A 21431-nucleotide genomic window follows, 5' to 3' on the forward strand; every position below is an offset into this window, starting at 1 on the left:
CCAAAATACTTTTTGCTAGTTTTCACAGTCTAACTAGTATTTCACAATATTTCCACATTATCCTGATAATCTGATGGGTTAATGGTTGTTGTATTCCTATCCTTTACTACGTGTTTCGGGCATCAATTTGCCCTTCTTCAGGTAAGGATTATCTGGATATTAAAGTTCTGTAAGTTTAAACAGAAAAATAATGGGTTTAAGTACTGTGTATCGAATCTAATTCATATAGGTTTTTTTTTTAAAGAAAAACTGTCACAAGTAAGCAACAAATCTACACTGACCTGTGGCTGGGTTGGGCCACTGATTATTCCCTTCCTCTATTTCATTCGAGGAATCTGTAGAGAGATATATCCTGATTACAAATGTGATATTTCCGTTAGCCTCTACAATATGGAGTTTGTGTGGGATCAGTCGCATAAATCTGCGCTGTGCCCCACTACAAACTCCTACTACCTAAATTGTTCCTAACTACACTTATTTTGAACTAGATGTACTCACTTGTTTTGGTCGTTGGGACTGGGTTAGTATGGGACGTGCCAGTTCTTCACTGAGCAGTCTGAAAGGATGTTGCTGTAATGAGATTTGTAGATCTCATATTAATTATCAATCAAAATTATTCATGTTTTATGGTTAATTTTGACATTTACATGGTCATACCCGTTTTGTTTTGGTGGTAAAGATGGTCCCCCGGATCTCAACATGATCTGTGCAGAGTATTAGAGCACCCTGTGGCTTTATTTCCATATTAGCATATGTGTCTCCTCCGTGTTGCAGTCTACAACCCTTCACTGGGTTCAGTAACAGAGTACTTGAAGAAGGGTTTAGGAGATGCTATAAAATATTGGTCAGGACAGAGCCTTTCACCCTCTTTCCCACAGATGTATACCTTCACAATGGGACCTCTTCTATTTTTTTTAAACCTTCTCTTATCAGTCAACATCGCTACCCAAATTACGTTAGCATCGCAAAAGTAGATTACAAAGCCTATTTACAATCAAATGGTACAAACATTGATATACATTACCAGTACAGTTTGCTATTGAAAGACTGTGGGGAACAGATGAGGGCCTGTTTTACAATTACATATGTCCATACAGCAATGTTGTATTAGTCTACTCATCACATTTATCCTCTTGTGCTTGCCTATTTAAATAAGTACAAAATCTCCTCCAATCATCTATTGGGCATGCGGCAGAGATCATCACGTTTTTTTATTTCTTGTTCATTACACCACAGTAGCATTTTAAACCATTGTTATACTGTTGGCACTGCTCCTTAAAACCAGGATTTGGCAATGATTAAACAAGCAACCACAATTAATCTTCCCAAAGCAAATGATGCAGCCTAGTAAGCATATTTGAGGTGTCATTTCAATTTCAGTTTCAACTATTTCAGCTCCAGTTCGTCAGATCCCAAACTATGTTTGGATGAAGATACATGACCAGGATAGATGCGTAAAACCAGCGGAAAAGGCCCAGCATCTCAAGCCTTCTAGAGTGTACTCTACATTATATTTTGCCACTTGCTGTGGGATTCATTAATATTGATGCATATACTTAAACTAAATAGGTTTATGAGCATACTGCATGGACACCCTGTGTGCATGTTTCATGGCTTTGGCCCATTTCAAATCCATTCATTCTTTTTCCAACGTTTTCTGAAATGTTCTCCTGGCAATCCTAGATTGTTTGCATGTTCACTGCACCAGTTTATGTAGCTGAGACATGATATGGGTAAATTAATTATAGGACTGTCTGGTGGTGCAAAGACCTCAATTAACCTTTTCATGGCTGCACTGAGGTTTTATACCATAGTATATACATACTTGTGGTACCTACCAGCTCTCTTAGTCCATCATATGATATACATCTTCTCCCTGGAAAGAGATGTGGAGGGACAACTGGGTTTTGAAAATTGTAATGACCGCCTTGAACACTATGCCTTGCTATAATAATGCTTAGCCAATGCTAACTGCCATGCCTCACAAGTGCCTTATTGGCAGTGCTGTGTGAGCCTTATGTTCTAATGTGTATGTCCTAACTTCGAAGGCTTTACCGTCGCTCACTTCCACAGTTGTCACCTCTGACTGGTTTCCCTTTTGGCATATAGAAGCGTGTTTAGACTGCCGCTTTCCTAGATAAGGTGACTTTCAGCAGAAGGAAGTTGTCATATAGTAAGCGGGCTTGCATGCCCAGAGCCGTGTGAATCGTAGAAGCAGGTTGGTCAGCAAGAACCAAATGGATCAGTGTTCGTCTTGCATCTGGATGCTTTCCTGAGCATGAGAACGCAGCCTCTCTCCGTAACATTTCTATGCGGAGACACTGTTCATTTACCTGAAACATTGTACATTGTTGCTCGTCAGCATCATGCTATGTCTGAAACCTCCCTCTCCATTTAAAGGCATGTGTGCTCTCTAATATGAAGCCCAGTGACTGGAGGGGAAGGAAGTTGCTGCATCGTCGAACTCTCGTTTGTGTTTGGGTTGCTGTTTGCTCTGTGTATGCTGGCTTTGCTGGTGGCTTTGCCAATTGCCATTAAAACTCGTTCACCAATCCACTGGAAGAGTCTGTGGTGATCTTTCCGCGAGAAGATTGGAGCCGTGACTCAGAGTCCTGCAGCCCTATGGTCAAACTCAGGGGTCGCTGGACGCGACTCCCAGGGATTGCCGTGGGCCCAGGTAAGACTATTTTGTCGGTGGGGAAAGCTGGCAGGCGCAACAAGGGATTTGGGGGGAGTAGACAGTGCAGAAGTGGAAGAGGAGGCAACTGTCATGTTTTATTTATTGTTGTCTGAAAAGGGCCAGGGTAAATGTCTCTGGTTAAAGAACTCTGAAATCCTCCCAACTCTCTTAGTCGATTGTATGATATAAATCTTACCCCTGGAAAGAGGTTTTCACGCCAAATCAGGCCACTCTGCAAAACCCCTCCAGAATAAAGGCTCAAAAGCTATTGGTAAACAGTCAATTTTCTGCAAGAAACATTTTGCATCAAATGGTCTATCTAGCCCTAAATGCGTGCACATGCCCAAATAGTAGTAGCAGCCCTACAGATAAGGGGTGCCACTTTTACTCCCTAAAAATTGGAAAATACTCCCACAAAATAAAAATGGCGAGTACAAATATTCCCAACAAAAAAAATAGAAAACCGACACATAGAACCTTGTGCCCTTGCTTTCACCCACAGCTCGATGGATGCGTTTTGACCAGGAGTGAACACAGTAGCAAAGGAAGAAAATACTATTACTACTGCCTGATTCAAAGTCTATCTCTTAATGTGCATGAATAACTAGGTGCCAAATTATAATTATTACAAAAACATACCGTTTTCCATTTAAAACATTTGTACTCGCTTTTAAAATACTCCCATTGGGAATTGGACTTAAATGTTTACTCTCTAAAAAACTATTTTACTCCCAACTTTAAAAAAATAGGGAGTAAAATATTCCCACTCCAAAATCCTTTATGGAGCAGTGGGTAGTGGCAAGTGCGTCGATTTTTTTTAATTAAAATCGACAGGTCTTTCTATTAGTGTTCAGGCAGACTATGGGGGTCATTCCGAGATTGGAGGTAGTCATGGCGCTATTTGCGCCATGACTGCCTCCAATAATGGGACCGAGTCCGGTGTGGTACAATGGGGATTTACCGGTCTAGTCCGACACTGGCGGGACCGGTAAGTCCCCATTGCACCAACCATTCCCCATTGAGCCCGAGAGGGCTCAATGGGAATGGGGAGGGCGCAAATAACGGGCTTGTGAATGGCAAGCCCATTATTTGCGCCCTGGTCCCTTAGCAGGACCCGTAAGGGACGTGTGGTCCGACCACATGTCCCTTACGGTTCCCGCTAAGGGACCTCGGAATTGGGCGGTAGGGGATTACCGGTATCCCCTACCGCCCACCTCGGAATAACCCCCTATGTGTCTAATGTAGTACCTTTTCCAAACTGGCATGTTGGGGGTATTCGATTCAATGCAGCTGTATCAAGTCTGTGAAACCAGATGACATCTCTAAGCCGGGTATACCAAGGGCGCCTTTCGCCAGGAGCCGACTCAATATTTGCAATTCCACCCGTAGTTGATTAGAGCCCCAAACTAGCGTTCCAAGTATGTGTCAAAGTGTAGTAAAAAAAAAAAAAGACATTGGCAATTTGATTTGAAAGTTTATAAATAAGTACAACCATTTAGTAGTATTATCATACGTATTAAGGATATTCTGCCAAGCATTGCGAGCAGGTGTTGAATCCATATTTTCATGTTAGCTTCCAGTTGTTGCAAAAACACAAAATAGTTTAAGGCTAATAGACTTGCTTGCGTTCGTGCAACATTAATGCTTAAATCTCAAACTGAAGTCCTTCGTCAAATTAGATGTCCAATGTTAAATCTGCATTCTGTGATTGGTAATGCCAAACTTAGTGACCTGAACTATTATCATATTAATATTTTCCAAGGTGTTTTAAAAAAAATGTTTTACATAGATCATTAGGTCATGAGCATATAATGAAAGACATGCCCTCAGCCTGTTAACCATCAACACTCTGAATAGGTGCTTCTCTCGCACATTCTCTCCTAAGTGTGATCTTCTGATGCTGTGCTGACGCCAAATCCATCCCTCCATCATGGAATTCTGCAAATATAGTACCCATCTACAAAAAAGGAAACAGGGTCGATCCTGCAAATTACCGCCCAATCGCCCTGTTAGATCCTATCGGTTAAGTTTTTGGATCACTCCTCCAACATTTGACAGCATGGGCCAATAAAGCCCCCTGCCAAGACCCTCTACAGACAGGGTTTAAAAAAAGACCATGGGCACGAATGCGAATATACTCATCTTGAGCTCCTTGAAAAGTAAGACCTTAGAAGGAAGCCCCAGAATATTCATCGCCTTCGTCGACCTTACTCAGGCATTCGATCGTGTCGATCGTTCTAGATTGTGGCAGAAACTTGCTTCTTGGAAATGCCCACATGAGATCCTAGATCCAATTAAAGCCCTATACTCCAATACGACCATGAGAGTGCGTCTGAACCAGCAAGGGATTCTCTCGGGAAAGATCAGCACGGCCAGAGGTGTTGAACAGGGCTGCCCTCTGGCCCCAGCCCTGTTCTGGATGTATCTCGGTGACTACCAAGAATCAGAAAAGGCGTTACATTTTGCCTGCTGTACGCGGACGACTTGATTCTTTTAGACCATACCCCAATAGGTTTACAACGGCAACTAAATAACCTACAGCACTACATGGCGGAAAATAATCTGGAGATCAATCAAGAAAAAACGAAAATTATGGTAATTGAGAAATCTACCAAGAAGAACGAAAAGATATCTCTTCGTCTGGGATCAGTCACAGTGGAAAGAGTCAACAATTTTAAGTACCTAGGAATCACCCTGGACAGTGCGGCTAAAGAAAAAGCCATGCAGGAGGTACTTTATGAGAAAACAAAAAACTGGCAGCTCAGGGAAAAGCCATCGATATCAAATTCGGACACTTCGACAAATCCTGTTAGAGACTTTTACAAAAAGAAGGTTATACAATCCTTAACCTACGGCTCGGATGCTATGCCCAATCTTCCGCCAGAGCTCTGGGCTAAATTGGAAGCAATTCTTTAGCAAACAATTCTAGGTCTACCAAAATCAACCTCAGTCGCAGTGATCAGACGCAAACTTAGCCTCTCATCATTGAAAACAACAGTAGACTTAAATAGCCTCATGCTATTGAAAGGAAGCGCCCCCAATTCAGCACGATCCTCCCCGCAATGAGAGACAATAAGGGACTCTCCCGTAGTGGGAATAAGACCAAGACAGAGTGCGGGTGAGCGTAAGTGGGAGTTTATCCAAGGATAAGGCATGCAAAGAACTCTGCAACCTACGAGAGCGCTCTGTCTGACAATAGCAAAGACAGGCGTATTTCTAATACAAAAAACGTCATCAACACCTAAACACTATAGGGGGCACAAGTTAATTGGGATTGGGTGGCGTCGACTAACTATAGGTGTTGCTGCAGCGGGGTTGGTCCTGGCGTGACGACGTCACTGGTCAGCCTCGTGGGTTGGGTTGGGCCTGGCAGGCCGGCTTGAGGTCATCTGCGCGGTGTTGATGTGCTGGGGCAGCCTGTGACAATGACGAATACCTTTCCTGTCTCATTTGCCCTAGGCCATGCACACTGTAGTTATTCAGAAAATGACATTTAAGTTCATTAATAAATCGCTTCAACAGCTTATCTTATAAAATAAACACAACACATGAGGAATGCACCTCGTGAGAGGTCTGGTGGTTGTCGGTTGGGGTGAGATTTACCTGTGTCCTATTGACCGGTATTTTGGGTCGCGGGACGGGGCTCTGGGGCCTGGGCCGAATGATACATGTCTGTCGGCTGCGTTAGAAGTTATTATATACATGGGTCTCTGTGTCTTGTCCCAATGATGGGGGTCGTCCTTGCGCGGGGTCAGGATTCTTGGGGGGTTCGTGGGATTTATGAGAGGGTGCTGGTAGATCAGTGGGTTCAACCGTGGGTTTATTACCGTGCTGTAAATAACACAGGTGGCGGGCTGTGGCCTTGGTTGCGGTGCCGGGGCCTCTGACTCTCTGAAGTAACGCCAGCTTGGTTGGGGGAGGTGAGGGAGCGCGGCACGAGTCTTAGCTTTTTTATCTGGCAGGCTTGGTGGGGTGGGAGAGGGAATGGCCTTGCATATATCCACAGAGGTATTTTCCTCGTGCGTTGCTGATCAGTGAATGCAGAAGTTCTATACTGTTCTGCCTTATTTTGACGTTATTTAGACACACATATATATTTCAATTTCGTTACACATTTCTTTAATACAGTCGGTTCCAGTACCTTTTCATTACCTAACATTATATTCACTACATTGTGCGCGTATTGTATGTACATTAGACGTTATACGAGGGATATCTAGGTTATGGCCTACAGAGATTGATGCTCGCCGCTTTGGGTGATTCAAAAACATATATGAGTTCAAGTTTCTACATACTATTGAAAAACACTTTTACAAAATAGAGGTTACACGTTTAGTCAACATCTTTCTCCGTGGTTATAGCAGCATTAGTCCAGACCTGGAGGGATATCATATAACGTTACATTTTTATGGTTTATTCACATTTTAAACAGAGGTAGTTCATTAATACCAATACTTGAATTATTTTCCACCTTCTTCAGATAGTGATGCTTCAGCTTTTTCCCCGTTACCCCGGCCTTGCGGTCCGGGTCATACGGGGTGCAATATCACATTGTTACTAATATAATGTTGCCGTGTTGGCATCTCGGGTTTAGCTCATCTCCGACTTTCTCATGGGAACGCGCTTGCAGCGGATCTGCCAGGGCTGCTGAGGCGGCAGAGATGCATGAAAGGCCCTCCAAAGGTGGGGGCCTCGTTACAGTGTGCTGAACTCACACCATGTTTGCTATGCAAGATGGCGTCTAGGCCTAACTTAATTTTTGGTAACTGCAAAGACAGGGTGCGTGTGGGCAATGTCGTCGGCGGGTGAACCCTCCTCCACCTGGGCCCGGGTGGCATGAGGGTGCGCCCACCGAGCCATGGTCCTCACCTGGGGAGGGAGCCGTAGGTGAGGAGGGCCTCGTGGCCATTCCTCCCCTACATTTCCCCCCTTTCGTTACTTAAAGTAACGAATTTCTTTAGCTCTTCTAATCTTCTACATTCTTGTTCCTCTAACACTGCACCATCCCATGCAGGGGTTCCTTTTATAGGCATCCATGCTCTGCACACCCCCCTTAAGCTCTCACCTCTCCTAGCATACTCGTCTGGTGTACATGTTAAATATATACAGTCGCCAGTTTCTTCCAGATCTACCCAGACCTCCTCATACCATTCCAGTTCTACGTCTCGTGGTTCTTTGATAGTGGTGTGCCATAGTTTATCTACTATGTACTTATCACGGCACATAGGCACTAACTGGTACCTGGGGGTGTTATCTGCTCCTGTCTGCACATGTACTTCTTGTGTTGCTTTAATTGTACCACCGGAGTTGCCCATTGTCACCATCATCATTGCACCGTTAGGAACTGCGTTAGCACAACATCGGAGGCCCACCTGGCACAGGCAGAACATCACAAGGATGATCACCACTATTGGTATCAGGAACTTCATTGTCACTCCAAGCCATGAGGGAACCCAAGAGAAGATATTGTCGAACCACGAGCTATCCTCAGCTCCACCTTCCATTTTCATCTTCTCGCCCAGGTTATGTACTGCTTCAATAACGTGGGACAGGGACCCATTTTCTGCGTCTTCGGAAGGTACGAACGTGCAGCACGCACTTCCTATTTTTCGGCAAACACCTCCATCGATTGCTGTTAACAGGTCTAGAACATACCTGTTCTGCATGGTCATTAATCGCAGAGCTCGTAGTTCCACCTTTATTATGTTAAACCCTTCTTCAGTGTCATTGGCCAACTGGATCAGTTCCCACCGTGTGATCTGGAGCCATTTTGCATTTGCTCTTGCTTGGACACTTGATACTAGCGAAGCAAAGAATGTTTCCACGGAGCTGAACAGGCGATACTTGTCTGGGATCTGTGCCAATAAATCAGATGATGCTTGTGATATGTAATTCGAGGCTCGCTTGTTCCTTGAGAGCTCTTCTCCTTTCCCTCTGGAGGACAGGACATAAAGGTGTGCTTGTGTAGTTGGAGACGCTGCATTCTGGTTCAAGCCTCCGTTCATCATGTTACTTCTGTCAATATGGCTTTCGGGAATCACCATTAGTGTTGAATGCAAAGTGGCCATTGAGCAGCTACCACTCCATGATTGGGGAAGGTGCAGGTACGCCTTGTTTCCGCATACCCAGTAGGTGTCCATTAGTGCTGCTGTTCCTTTTTTCATATCTGGGATGGTGAGAGTTTTGTTACAGTTCTTGTTCGTTCCTATTGCCATTTTTCCTTCTCCCTTGAAACATAGTTCGTTTTGTATTTCACTTTGTAGCTTGAAGGGTTTCTCCATCGCTGTTACCCATGTTAATTTAGGGATGTGTTCTTTCCATATTAGCAAGCACGTTCTTTCCATCCACCGCAGCTTTTCCGGTTGGACACCCTTCAGTGCTTCTGCCTTGCACAACACTTCTTCGTCTTTCCATTTGTTTTCGGAAAACAGTGTCCCTTGTATTGCAAAGAAAGGTTCTTTAAGGCAGATCACTCCAGACGCTTGCGAATAGCACGTTTTGTTGTTCTGTAACATTCTGAAAGAGACATCGTGTGCTTGGAAAGTGTTCTTTATTCTACACAGCGTGAGATGAAGGAGACATTGGGCATCCACAATGGGCAATTCTCGTGGCAACAATACTTTAGGTGTGCCTGATGCATGGGGGATAAGTGAGCAGACATAACAGCTCTCATTGGTTGTTTGTTTGGCTGTTGTGCTCATGTCTGCATACCATTTATTTGCTTGGTGAGGGTGTCGTGGGTCTTCCATTTTGTCTAACCCTAGCCCATAATACTCATCATACCCTTTTCCACCAGTCTCTCTTCTCCGCCTACTTTTCTCCCTTCTTCTGTACCTTCTCGTTATAGGAGGTGAAGAACCAGGCCCCCCTTCCTCCCTTCCACCCCACTTTTCTAATTCTTCATATAGGGACTTGTGTTCTGTCATCATAATCACTTTTCCATCCTCCTTAATAAACAAGAGATCGTTGTTTGAAATTGGGGCGGGAGGGATCGTGTGGTTGTTGTATGTTCCAGGTTGGGACAGTGTGTCATTATCTACATTTTTGGTTCTCCATTGTGAGAGGACAGCAGTGGGTGGTGTAGTATAGTATCCCCACACAAAGTGTGATCCATCCCAGATCAAGAAATCACCTTCTTTGATACCTACAGTCGGAATTGTTTTCGTTCCAGGAGCAAGGGTGGTGTTGTTCCCCCCTCCCCCCTCGTTCATCTCGGTAGAGATGAACGCTATAATCCAGTGTAATACCAGACAAAACATTGAGATGAAGAACACGATAGCACATATTGATAAACCACATTCAAATGAATATGTTAATCTAGCCACTAACATTTCTCTAAATCTAACATATCTATTAGTTGCAGGCTGCCCATTCGATGCCATGATAAATCCTGTTTGAGACACAAAAGTTCATTAAATACAAACATGTAAGCATTTCCACGTTGTAACGTTTCGGTGATAAAATATAGGGTTGGGTGAGGGAGGGGGTTTGTTGACAGACAAGGTAGCTTTCAGTCATCATTATTCGTACCTTACTATATATATATATATAAATAATAATAAAAAAAACATGACATTTTAAAAACAACAATAATAAAAAACATCTTAAAGAGCACAGGAGGGGAAAAAAGAACCCCACGCAAAACTTTCAAAAATTGTACAAAAAAGAAAATTTACATATACATGTGTACGTGTTTTAGTCCAGGACATTTGTTGCGCGCTAATTGTGTTCACTGTTCATTTCATGAAGCACACAAAATTCCAATCATTCATTCCGCACAACTTCATCGTCCGCTGTTGCCTGTGCCTCATCCTGCACCTCACTCTCCGCAGCGCTGTAAGCTTTACGTACATCTGTCAAATGCACCCAATATCGCAGGCCCTTAACCTTTACTGCTGTAGGCGTGCAAAACACTACCTCATAGGGGCCATGGAAGCGTGGTGCGTTCCACCTCCGCACAAAACTTCTAACATATATAAGGTCACCAGGCATTAGCTGTAGTGGTTTTTCAGGCAGCCTGTTTGGTTCAGTCGCGTTCCCCTCCTCTCTTGTCGAGGGGGGGGCTAGTTGCTTTGCAATTACGCGCGCTGCCCGTGTCAGTTTTCGCAGGTATTCTGTGAACTCCTCCCCCAATATAGCTGCGCTTCTGTGTGCATCAGAGCGTTCACGGAGAGGCGAATGCGCTGTGTGCATTCTTCTTCCCGTGACGATCTCGTGCGGGGACAAATGGTGATCCTTACTGGGCTGGTTTCGTAGTTCAAACAAGGCCAAAGGCAGGCAGTACATCCAAGTCTTTTTAAGGGAAAAACAAAAGTTTTGATAATCTGCTTTTTAACAGGCCATTTATCTTTTCCACGACGCCATTACTTTGAGGATGATAAATCGAACATAATTTGTGCTTTATACCCAATAATGTAGTCACTTCTTTAAATAATTCATTAACAAAATGCGTCCCGTTATCTGAGCGAATAACGTCGCAAATTCCCCAGCGCGGAAACACTTCCCGCACTAGGAACTTCGCGGCGCCCTTCGCGTCAGGGCGGGCACATGGGCCTGCCTCCACCCACCTCGAAAATGGACATACAACCACAATCATGTATCGAGCCCCGTTACACCTTTCTCCCATGTCTACATAATCAATGTGGAGCTCTCTGAACGGGCCACTTGGTTTTGGTATCGTACCCCTTAGTGTACGCAATGTCATACCTGAGTTGTAAATTTGACATGTCGTGCATTCTAGAGCTAACCTTGTGACGTGTTCCTGGAGGCAAGGTGCAAACCAATCTTCTTGTATTTCTGCCATTATGTGTTTCTTTGTGTTGTGTGCGGGAAAGTGTAGTTGTTGAAATGCTATTTCTAGCAGCGTAATTGGCATTACCACTTTTCCTGAACTCTCTTGTCGCCACAATAAATCAGTTGGTGATTTGCTGCATCCTCTCTTAGTCCACAGCAATTTTTCCTCTGCACTAGCTCCCTCTTGCAGCTCTATTATCTCCTGTGTGGACATCATGTTATATCCTGTGGGGACCTCTTGGCTTGCTGTGTGGTGCAACATGTACTCCCCTATTTCACCTTTTTGTAAATAGGAAGCTGCTTTGGCAGCGGCGTCTGCTGCCGCGTTCCCCAAAGATATAAAATCTGTATTTGCGGTATGAGCTTGACATTTTACGATGGCCACTGCCGTGGGGTCTTGCAGGGCCTCAATCAGTTCTTTCAATAATTCTGCATGCTGGACTGGCGTTCCGTCTGCTCGCCGAAACCCTCTCCGCCCCCACCGGGCCAACCCACCGTGAACTGTTGTTGTCATGTATGCTGAGTCTGTATATATGGTCACTGCGCACCCCTTGGCGGCATGCAATGCTTCTATTAGCGCTATTAGTTCTGCTGCTTGCGCTGAATAGTGTGATGGGAGGCGGTGTTGTACTAGTATCTCATATTCATCTTCCTCTAATCGTACCACTGCCATACCCACATGCTTTTCTCCTGTCTCCATGTCTATTGATGCTGACCCGTCCACAAAATACACCTCACCCTCGGTCAGGGCATTTTCAAAAATCACTGGATCCTTACTTTCGTCACCTGTGTACGTGGCGCAGTTGTGGTTTTGCATGTCCTCTACGGTGCATGCCTCTGTGATGAATGTGGCTGGGTTCACTGTTTTACATCTTACTATATGGATGTTAGCGCTGGACAGTATTATCTCATATGCTGTGGCGCGTTGTGTTGTCAATGTGCTCTTTGTTCGCTCTAATATTGCAAAAAGTGAGTGTTCCACAAACAGTGTCACCGGGCAGCCCATCACTATCGTGGCACTTTTTTCAATTGCGAACGCGGCTGCAGCTAGGGATTGCTCGCACGCGAAATGACCTTGCATTACTGCGTCTAGGGTGCCGCTATAGTAAGCAAGTGGTTTGTGCCCTAAAGATGTTTTCTGCGTCAATACTGCTGTCATCAGTGTTCCTTTGCAGTGTGAAAATAAGAAGAATTCGCGCCCATAATCTGGATTTGCTAGTACTGGAGCGCTTGATATCAGCTCTTTTAGTGAGTTAAATGCTGTGTTCATCTCCTCTGTCCATTCTATGTGTTTGTGTTCTTGTTGTGCTTCTTTCAGTGCCTGTAACAAGGGCCTTGTGTACGCCGCATAGTCCAATATCCATGCTCGGCAATAGTTACACATACCCAGAAATTTCTGCATCTCTTTTACTGTTTTGGGCTCTCCAATTGTTCTAATCGCCTGTGCCCTGTCTGGTATAATTCGCTTGCCATCCTTTGATATCAGCTGACCCAAGTATAGGACCTCTGTCAGACAGTACTGTAACTTCCCCTTGTCCACCTTGTATCCTTTATTGGCCAATAAAGTCAAAAGTGTTATCGAGTCCTGTCGGCACTCTTCCTCCGCCTGTGCACAAACCAATAAATCATCAACATACTGAATCACTGTGCTTTCTACAGACAAATTCCCCAGATCTTCATGTAGTACCCTGTTAAATATGCTTGGGCTCTCGCAATATCCTTGTGGTAGTCTGCAGTGTTCGAACCTCCTTCCTCCCAATGTAAATGCTGTCAAGTACCTGCTCTCTTCCGCTAAGGGAATCGAGAAAAATGCATTTTTTAAGTCAATTACTGTGAAGTGTGATGTTACTTTTGGAATGTTGCACAGTATTGTCGCCGGGTTCGGGACTAAAGGGAATTCCTTCATTACCACATCGTTCAGTGGGCGTAAATCTTGTATCATCCTCCACGAACCCCCCTTCGCCTTTTTGATTGGGTAAATGCATGTGTTGCATGGGGAGTTTGAGGGCACTATTATACCCTGTGCTAGCAGTGCATCGATTGTCTCTCTGATCCCTTCTTCTGCTTCTCGCGACAGTGGATATTGTTTCACCCGGGGTAGTATTGCTCCCTGTTTTACTTTTATCACCACAGGCTGAACTTCATGCAACAACCCTACATCGTGGGGGCCATTAGTCCATAAGTTAGTGGGTACTGAACTCATGTCCTCATCAAAAAATGTGTGCGGTGCTCCTACTACCGCCATTAGTTCAACCTTAGTTTGTCTGGCTGTAACTACAATGTCACAGGGCATTGCCAGTTCCATCACTACTTCACCATCTCCCTCAGTGTCAGAAAATAGCTCCTCGTCCGAGAGCTCTCTCAGCGGGATATTTGCATTTGTGCACAATACTGTCCGCCACTCACACCCTTCCATGTCAATACCAATCACACATATTCTGTTTGCTGATACATGTATTGCATGCAAATCCAACGATAGTACTGCCCCAAGAGCAGTGTCAGGGCTTGCTATGGGACGAAAAAGGAATTCTGCTGGGATCCTCCACTCCACCCTTTTTAGTTCTGGTACTATGAGAGCCAATGTTCTCATGCCTTCAACAAACATCTCCTCATTTCTTGGTACCCCTCTGATCTCTTTTATTATTGTGTGGCCGTGTATTACTGCTAATATACGGAGGGGGCATATGCCTGGCGTTGAACATACGATGCCGCTCCCTGTGAATGATATGGTCATGTTTAGTTTGCTCAAGAGATCTCTCCCCAGTAAGTTGATGGGAGACTTTTCATAGTACAGTAAGGGTGCTTTCACTGTTTTACCCCCCACTGTCACATCCAATACCTCTGTGTAAGGAACTTCAATTACAGCCCCAGAGAACCCCTGCGTCTCTAATGTTCTATTAGATAACGGGAACCGGCCCTCTCTAATGCATGATTTCTCCGCTCCCGAATCCACCATGAATATGAATTGCTTGTCTCCTATCTGCGCTCCTATCAATGGCTCCTCTGATGCATTGTGGGTCGTAGACAGTACTGGACACGCAAGTGCTCTCTGTGGGCTGTCCTATGCGGGGTGTCTCATTGCCCCCCCTTGATCGAAAATGTTCCCCGAAACTACTGACACTCCACTGTAAGGTGCGGGGGCTGGTGCCCCATTAGCTCCTGTGGCGAAAGTATTACCAGGCGTGTAGTGCACATTGTCATTATTCTGTGGGCTGGTTTGTGTTCGGTATTGATGTCCGTGTAGTTGTGCGTTACTCCTTTGTACTACATTGTCTGGTTGCTGGTATTGTCCCATGGGGAGGCCGTAGGGGCTTCCTGGATGGGGGTGTCCATACTGTTCTATCTCTTGGAAACCGTTGTTTTGTCTGCTCCTGCATTCTCTTGAGTAATGCCCCCATCTCCCACAATTCCAACAGCTCCCCTGTGGACCTCTGGGACCCTGCCACCCATTTCCTCCCATTCCTCCATACCCTTGTCCTCCTCTTCGACCCCTGTACCCACCTCTTCCTCCTCTTGGGGCCCACTCTTGCCACGTTGGACCTCCGTTCTGCTCCTGCTCTGTCCACTGTCGTTGCCCTTGTCCTGCCCAATTCGCTGCTATTCTTCCTTGTATTGCTATTTGCCCCTCCTCTCCTTCCTCTCCCTCCCGTATGAGTGGGAGTCCCGCTACCGCGGCTGCGACCTTCACCAATTTTGATTGCACCAACTTCGCCTCGTCCGCCAACCTTTTCTGTGCTACTTCCCTCTCTCTTTCTTTGATCCGTTTACAATGGTGTACTATTATGCTTTGGATCTCCGGCCAGCCTTTTGCCTCAACACCTGCTATTTTATCTAGTGCCTTTTGCACTTCCTTTGGGAGCCCTCTCTTAATGATGAAATAAAATAGAGATGTGGATTGGTGCCAGGGCGTGCCCATTTCCGCTCTCCACATCTCCTGCACCCGGAGAATGTAATCCATAGCGTCCTCCCCGTCATTCATGGTACATTGCAGTACTGACTGCAAATCAGGGGTATCTGGGAAGGTTTCCCGCAGTGCGTCCCACACCCTTGCTCGCACGGTGTTAAAGGACGCCCCATCATGGCGATCACACTCTAAAGTTACAGCTGGAAAACCCGCTTTAGCCCATACTCTGTCTGCCTGATCCCCTACTGCGGACACTAGTAGGCTTTTCACATCGCCTACTGCCAGCGGTATACCAGCGGTATGTTTCTCAAATGCATATATCCACTTGCTTGCCCCTCCCGACAGCTGTGGTAGTAATTTCATTAAATTAGCCTTGTCCATCTGAGCCCACGGTATATAGTTTGGCCTCCCGCCCCCCCTGTGGAGTAATGGGAGTTGTAATTTCCCTTTTGCCGTTGCAGCTTCCTTTTCCTTAGTCACTGCTGACTCTAATGACGCCATCTTCCCCACCCTATTTCTTAGTCGTCCCATCCATTCATCTTCTATAGTCCCCAGTGAACATGCACCATCTAGCTCCTCGCCTTCTCCTCCTATTGCCATGCTCAATCTATCACTCTCATCCCCCCCTCCTCTGACATCACATAACAAATCCTCTCTGATCCCTCTCTCTCGCGAGACGTCACCAATGCTTCCTTCTGCTGTCCCCACTTCTATTATCCTGGTCGGTTCTTCCTCAATTCTGAACAGTATTTCCCCCTTTTTCCATCCCTCCTCAATTTGTCTACTTTCGCTCGACGCTCTAGACGTGCGTCCAGATTGTGTGGGGGCGCATGCTGTGCGTTCACATATGTCTTTTATTCTTGAGAGTTCATCTCTTGCCACTGTAAGCCTCGACTCTAAGTCACTCGTTAACTTCTCTATGTCCACCCTCTGTGTGCCTCCCTGGGCGCGCTCTCTGGTGTTTTCGTATGGTGGGGGTGCAGTTGGTCTTTGTGGTGTGCTGGTCGAAGGGGGAGGCACATAAATCGGGTCGCTATATCCTGCTGCAGGGGCTGGTTTAGGTAATATTGGGTACAACTTAATCACCTCCGCCGGTTGTTCTGTACTTAGCTGTTCCTTTTCCTCCCGCGGGATCATCAGTGGATTATCTGTGGTGGAAGGTAAATCAATATTTGGTGTTGGAGCTTTGGGTGGGGGTACTTCCTCAAACAATCTCCAGAGATCTAATATCTCCTTCCTATTCTGCCATTGTTTCCCCTTATACTTGAGGCGAATACATGTACATACCATATCAAGAACGCTTTTGTCAAAAGACCCTCCTTCTGGCCAAATCTGGGGCAACCCCTCCCCTTTCAATTCTGTTAACCATTGATCATGATATTTATTTATGCGTTCAGCATATCCCGGCAAGCTCTTACAAATGTGTGACAAGGGAGTTTCAGCCCCCATCCTCTAAATCGCTAGCGCTACCGCGCTCTCCTTCGTTACTTTTGATTAGGTGTAGGTATGCGTATGTATACCTTTATGGCACAGACAAGAGCGGACCTCTCAAAATTATCACCCACTGTTATTCACTGTGCAAATCTTTTCTCACTCACCATATCTCATCTCCTTCCCATTCCCAGGCACTCTTATGTAATCTCACTTGCAATTGATCAAGTAATGGTTATGGCCACACTCTCTGGCACCACCTCGCGGCCACCCGTTCGTCTCCAACACTCGTACGGTGCGCGCACCCTTCAAAATACTTTCCACTCACACTTTTGTCTTTTTCCTCCCTTTCCTCCCTGGCCAGCTGTCCCTGTTTCCCTGCTAAGGTTACTGTGTTCACGTCTGTACGTGCCACTACTGAGTCCCCACTTTTTAAGATGTTCTAACTACTTTATACCCTTCTCATTTTCCCCCCCTACCCCGTGGAAATGGAAAAAAAGAAATAGAGAGAGAGAGAGCACAATCACTAAAAATATTCCCGGTGTCTCCTTTTGCTAGACACCAATAACTTATTTCTCACTTCTTCATATATTCCCAGTACTAGTCTAGATAGCACTATGCGGCGCCGCCTTCCACCCCCTTTCGGAGCTAGGTTTCCGTCACTTCTACCACGTCACTTATTTCTTACTCCTAATGGCCATATGCAAAGAAAGAATAAAGAAAGTTTCAAGACCCGTCTCTAGTAGACCCCCGATATTCTTCTCCTCTACCTGTCCCCGTTCTTTTATTCCCAATTCCCCTTCTTCTCCCCTTGACGATCACTCGCACTCGGTACTCACGTGCCCGTCTTGAACCGATACTCTCCGAAACTGGGTCCGTCCAGGCGGCGTCACCGGTAACTCAACGGTCAGCCCCTGGCTCCGGCGAGCGGCACTCAAAGGGGATTTTTTTCCAATCGGGATCCCGTACCCTTTCTCATTGAGTGCGCACTTCTTATTGTGCCGGTCGCCGTTGGCGGGCGGCCTCCCGGAGACGGCTCACCGTGCGTATCCCTTCTCGACCGGAGATTCTCGTGCCACAAGGGGGTCGTTAAGAAGGAGTTAGGAAAAATAGTTTGGAGATATCACGCTATCGGGGTCACCACTGAAAGGAAGCGCCCCCAATTCAGCACGATCCTCCCCGCAATGAGAGACAATAAGGGACTCTCCCGTAGTGGGAATAAGACCAAGACAGAGTGCGGGTGAGCGTAAGTGGGAGTTTATCCAAGGATAAGGCATGCAAAGAACTCTGCAACCTACGAGAGCGCTCTGTCTGACAATAGCAAAGACAGGCGTATTTCTAATACAAAAAACGTCATCAACACCTAAACACTATAGGGGGCACAAGTTAATTGGGATTGGGTGGCGTCGACTAACTATAGGTGTTGCTGCAGCGGGGTTGGTCCTGGCGTGACGACGTCACTGGTCAGCCTCGTGGGTTGGGTTGGGCCTGGCAGGCCGGCTTGAGGTCATCTGCGCGGTGTTGATGTGCTGGGGCAGCCTGTGACAATGACGAATACCTTTCCTGTCTCATTTGCCCTAGGCCATGCACACTGTAGTTATTCAGAAAATGACATTTAAGTTCATTAATAAATCGCTTCAACAGCTTATCTTATAAAATAAACACAACACATGAGGAATGCACCTCGTGAGAGGTCTGGTGGTTGTCGGTTGGGGTGAGATTTACCTGTGTCCTATTGACCGGTATTTTGGGTCGCGGGACGGGGCTCTGGGGCCTGGGCCGAATGATACATGTCTGTCGGCTGCGTTAGAAGTTATTATATACATGGGTCTCTGTGTCTTGTCCCAATGATGGGGGTCGTCCTTGCGCGGGGTCAGGATTCTTGGGGGGTTCGTGGGATTTATGAGAGGGTGCTGGTAGATCAGTGGGTTCAACCGTGGGTTTATTACCGTGCTGTAAATAACACAGGTGGCGGGCTGTGGCCTTGGTTGCGGTGCCGGGGCCTCTGACTCTCTGAAGTAACGCCAGCTTGGTTGGGGGAGGTGAGGGAGCGCGGCACGAGTCTTAGCTTTTTTATCTGGCAGGCTTGGTGGGGTGGGAGAGGGAATGGCCTTGCATATATCCACAGAGGTATTTTCCTCGTGCGTTGCTGATCAGTGAATGCAGAAGTTCTATACTGTTCTGCCTTATTTTGACGTTATTTAGACACACATATATATTTCAATTTCGTTACACATTTCTTTAATACAGTCGGTTCCAGTACCTTTTCATTACCTAACATTATATTCACTACATTGTGCGCGTATTGTATGTACATTAGACGTTATACGAGGGATATCTAGGTTATGGCCTACAGAGATTGATGCTCGCCGCTTTGGGTGATTCAAAAACATATATGAGTTCAAGTTTCTACATACTATTGAAAAACACTTTTACAAAATAGAGGTTACACGTTTAGTCAACATCTTTCTCCGTGGTTATAGCAGCATTAGTCCAGACCTGGAGGGATATCATATAACGTTACATTTTTATGGTTTATTCACATTTTAAACAGAGGTAGTTCATTAATACCAATACTTGAATTATTTTCCACCTTCTTCAGATAGTGATGCTTCAGCTTTTTCCCCGTTACCCCGGCCTTGCGGTCCGGGTCATACGGGGTGCAATATCACATTGTTACTAATATAATGTTGCCGTGTTGGCATCTCGGGTTTAGCTCATCTCCGACTTTCTCATGGGAACGCGCTTGCAGCGGATCTGCCAGGGCTGCTGAGGCGGCAGAGATGCATGAAAGGCCCTCCAAAGGTGGGGGCCTCGTTACAGTGTGCTGAACTCACACCATGTTTGCTATGCAAGATGGCGTCTAGGCCTAACTTAATTTTTGGTAACTGCAAAGACAGGGTGCGTGTGGGCAATGTCGTCGGCGGGTGAACCCTCCTCCACCTGGGCCCGGGTGGCATGAGGGTGCGCCCACCGAGCCATGGTCCTCACCTGGGGAGGGAGCCGTAGGTGAGGAGGGCCTCGTGGCCATTCCTCCCCTACACTATACAGGAAATGCATCCTGAAAGATGCCCCAAATGCCTACCGTCTGATAACTCAAGAACATCTGCTCGGATCCTGCAAAATGTTGACTAAATGGAAAGCAGACAACATGGCCCTTTTATATTCAGTGGAAAGCTGTGAAGAAGAGCTCGCAAATAATCCAGTAAAAGTGACAAAAAAGATTAGAGAACTTGACTGGATCAAGGCCTTAGAAAAGGCAAGCACTAACAAAATCACCACTCATCGTCCTCCGAACATTATGCAACATATCACTAAAGTGATGCTTCCGGCTCAAAACCGGAACGTTCCAAACGCATCATTGAACCAGCTTTAGATCTTAAGACTTTTTCTTCTTCTTTTGCTTCTGCTGTTTTTACAACAAACGAAATTTCAAGTTCAAGTTTGACTTCATCCATCTTTGTTAAAAAATCTGATGGGATTAAATACAATTAAAAAAAAAAAATTATATATATATATATATATATATATATATATATATTCTTTTTTTTTTTTACATAGATCATGAGGTCATGAGCAAATAATGAAAGACATGCCCTCAGCCTGTTAACCATCAACCCTCTGAATATGTGCTTCTCTCGCACATATTCTCGAAGTTAAGGTACCAAAATGTCAGAAGTGTCAGTAAAATTAAAAGCTTAACCCGCAGGTCACTTATAGATTGCAAGATTTCATCCTCTGTCATGATATGAAATGATATATGGCATTTATAACGCGCCTATACACAAGTGTTTCAAGGTGCGGCAAGGGAGGGGAACAAAAGGGAGGACAGGCAACTATCCTACTAGGCCAGGTGTCATTCGGATCGCACAAGTGAGTGGGAGGGGGGTAGGGACAGTGCAGTACATGGGAAAAGATAACAATAAGTAACGGCCAGCTTGTGGCAAGTGCATGGGTAAGTGCAGACATCAGGTGTCAAGGGCTGGTAGAGGGGAATCCTAACATTCCCAATGGCGATCCTTTAGCCATACTAAGGCCACTTAATCTAGTTAGGCTCATATTTCAGTTGCTGATGCGAGTCAGAACAGTATGCACTGAAACATTAATATGGGATCTGTTATTACGTTTACACCCACTTCCCTTATTGACCCAATTGGAGTATGTCCAGTTTCATGTTCCAATTAATCACAACAATACCTTCTCCGGTCGCTCAGATTCACCATACTTTTTGGCGTCTTGAATCCTGTGCAAAAATGTAATTTCTCACTGCGCTAATTCATCAAATCTATCTTTGTCAGAAGCAATTATCGAATGCCATACTATTATCATATGTTGCTTCGTAAAAACCCTTTTACAAGACTCCTTTTACAGACATATTCCCTTTACATAGACATTGAAGAGCTCCCAGTGTGTTTGGAAATATGATAATGTCCCTTCATTATGTTCAAAGAACTCAATTTATTTATTTTACATTTATACCATGCACAATACCTTCAGGTATCTAGGCGCTAGTTACACTAAGTGCAAAATGACAGTATACAGAGTGCAAGACCGTACATAAAGGGTTACAAAGTACAGGTGGATAATGGAGGCATACTCTAGCAAAGCCACACCTCGTGGAGC

At 45.4% G+C, this 21431-nt stretch overlaps 1 protein-coding gene across 10 annotated transcripts in view; it reads right to left on the reverse strand.

Annotated features, from left to right (window-relative positions):
• SLC25A17 (solute carrier family 25 member 17) overlaps positions 1-21431 on the reverse strand; it is a 622505-nt gene that overhangs the window by 394915 nt on the left and 206159 nt on the right. For 4 of the 10 annotated variants that reach the window (XM_069654407.1, XM_069654408.1, XM_069654409.1 and 1 more), the window contains exon 3: positions 5800-10070. The exons of the other annotated variants lie outside the window; for them this stretch is intronic. In XM_069654407.1, coding sequence (XP_069510508.1) covers positions 7597-10070 — 2474 coding nt within the window. In that variant the 3' untranslated portion in view covers positions 5800-7596. Of the gene's footprint in view, positions 1-5799; positions 10071-21431 lie in introns of those variants that run through there. 10 annotated transcript variants of the gene reach the window in all.

The sequence above is a fragment of the Ambystoma mexicanum genome, chromosome 3q (genome assembly GCF_040938575.1).
Source record: "Ambystoma mexicanum isolate Mex_15411 chromosome 3q, UKY_AmexF1_1, whole genome shotgun sequence".
NCBI lineage: Eukaryota > Metazoa > Chordata > Amphibia > Caudata > Ambystomatidae > Ambystoma > Ambystoma mexicanum.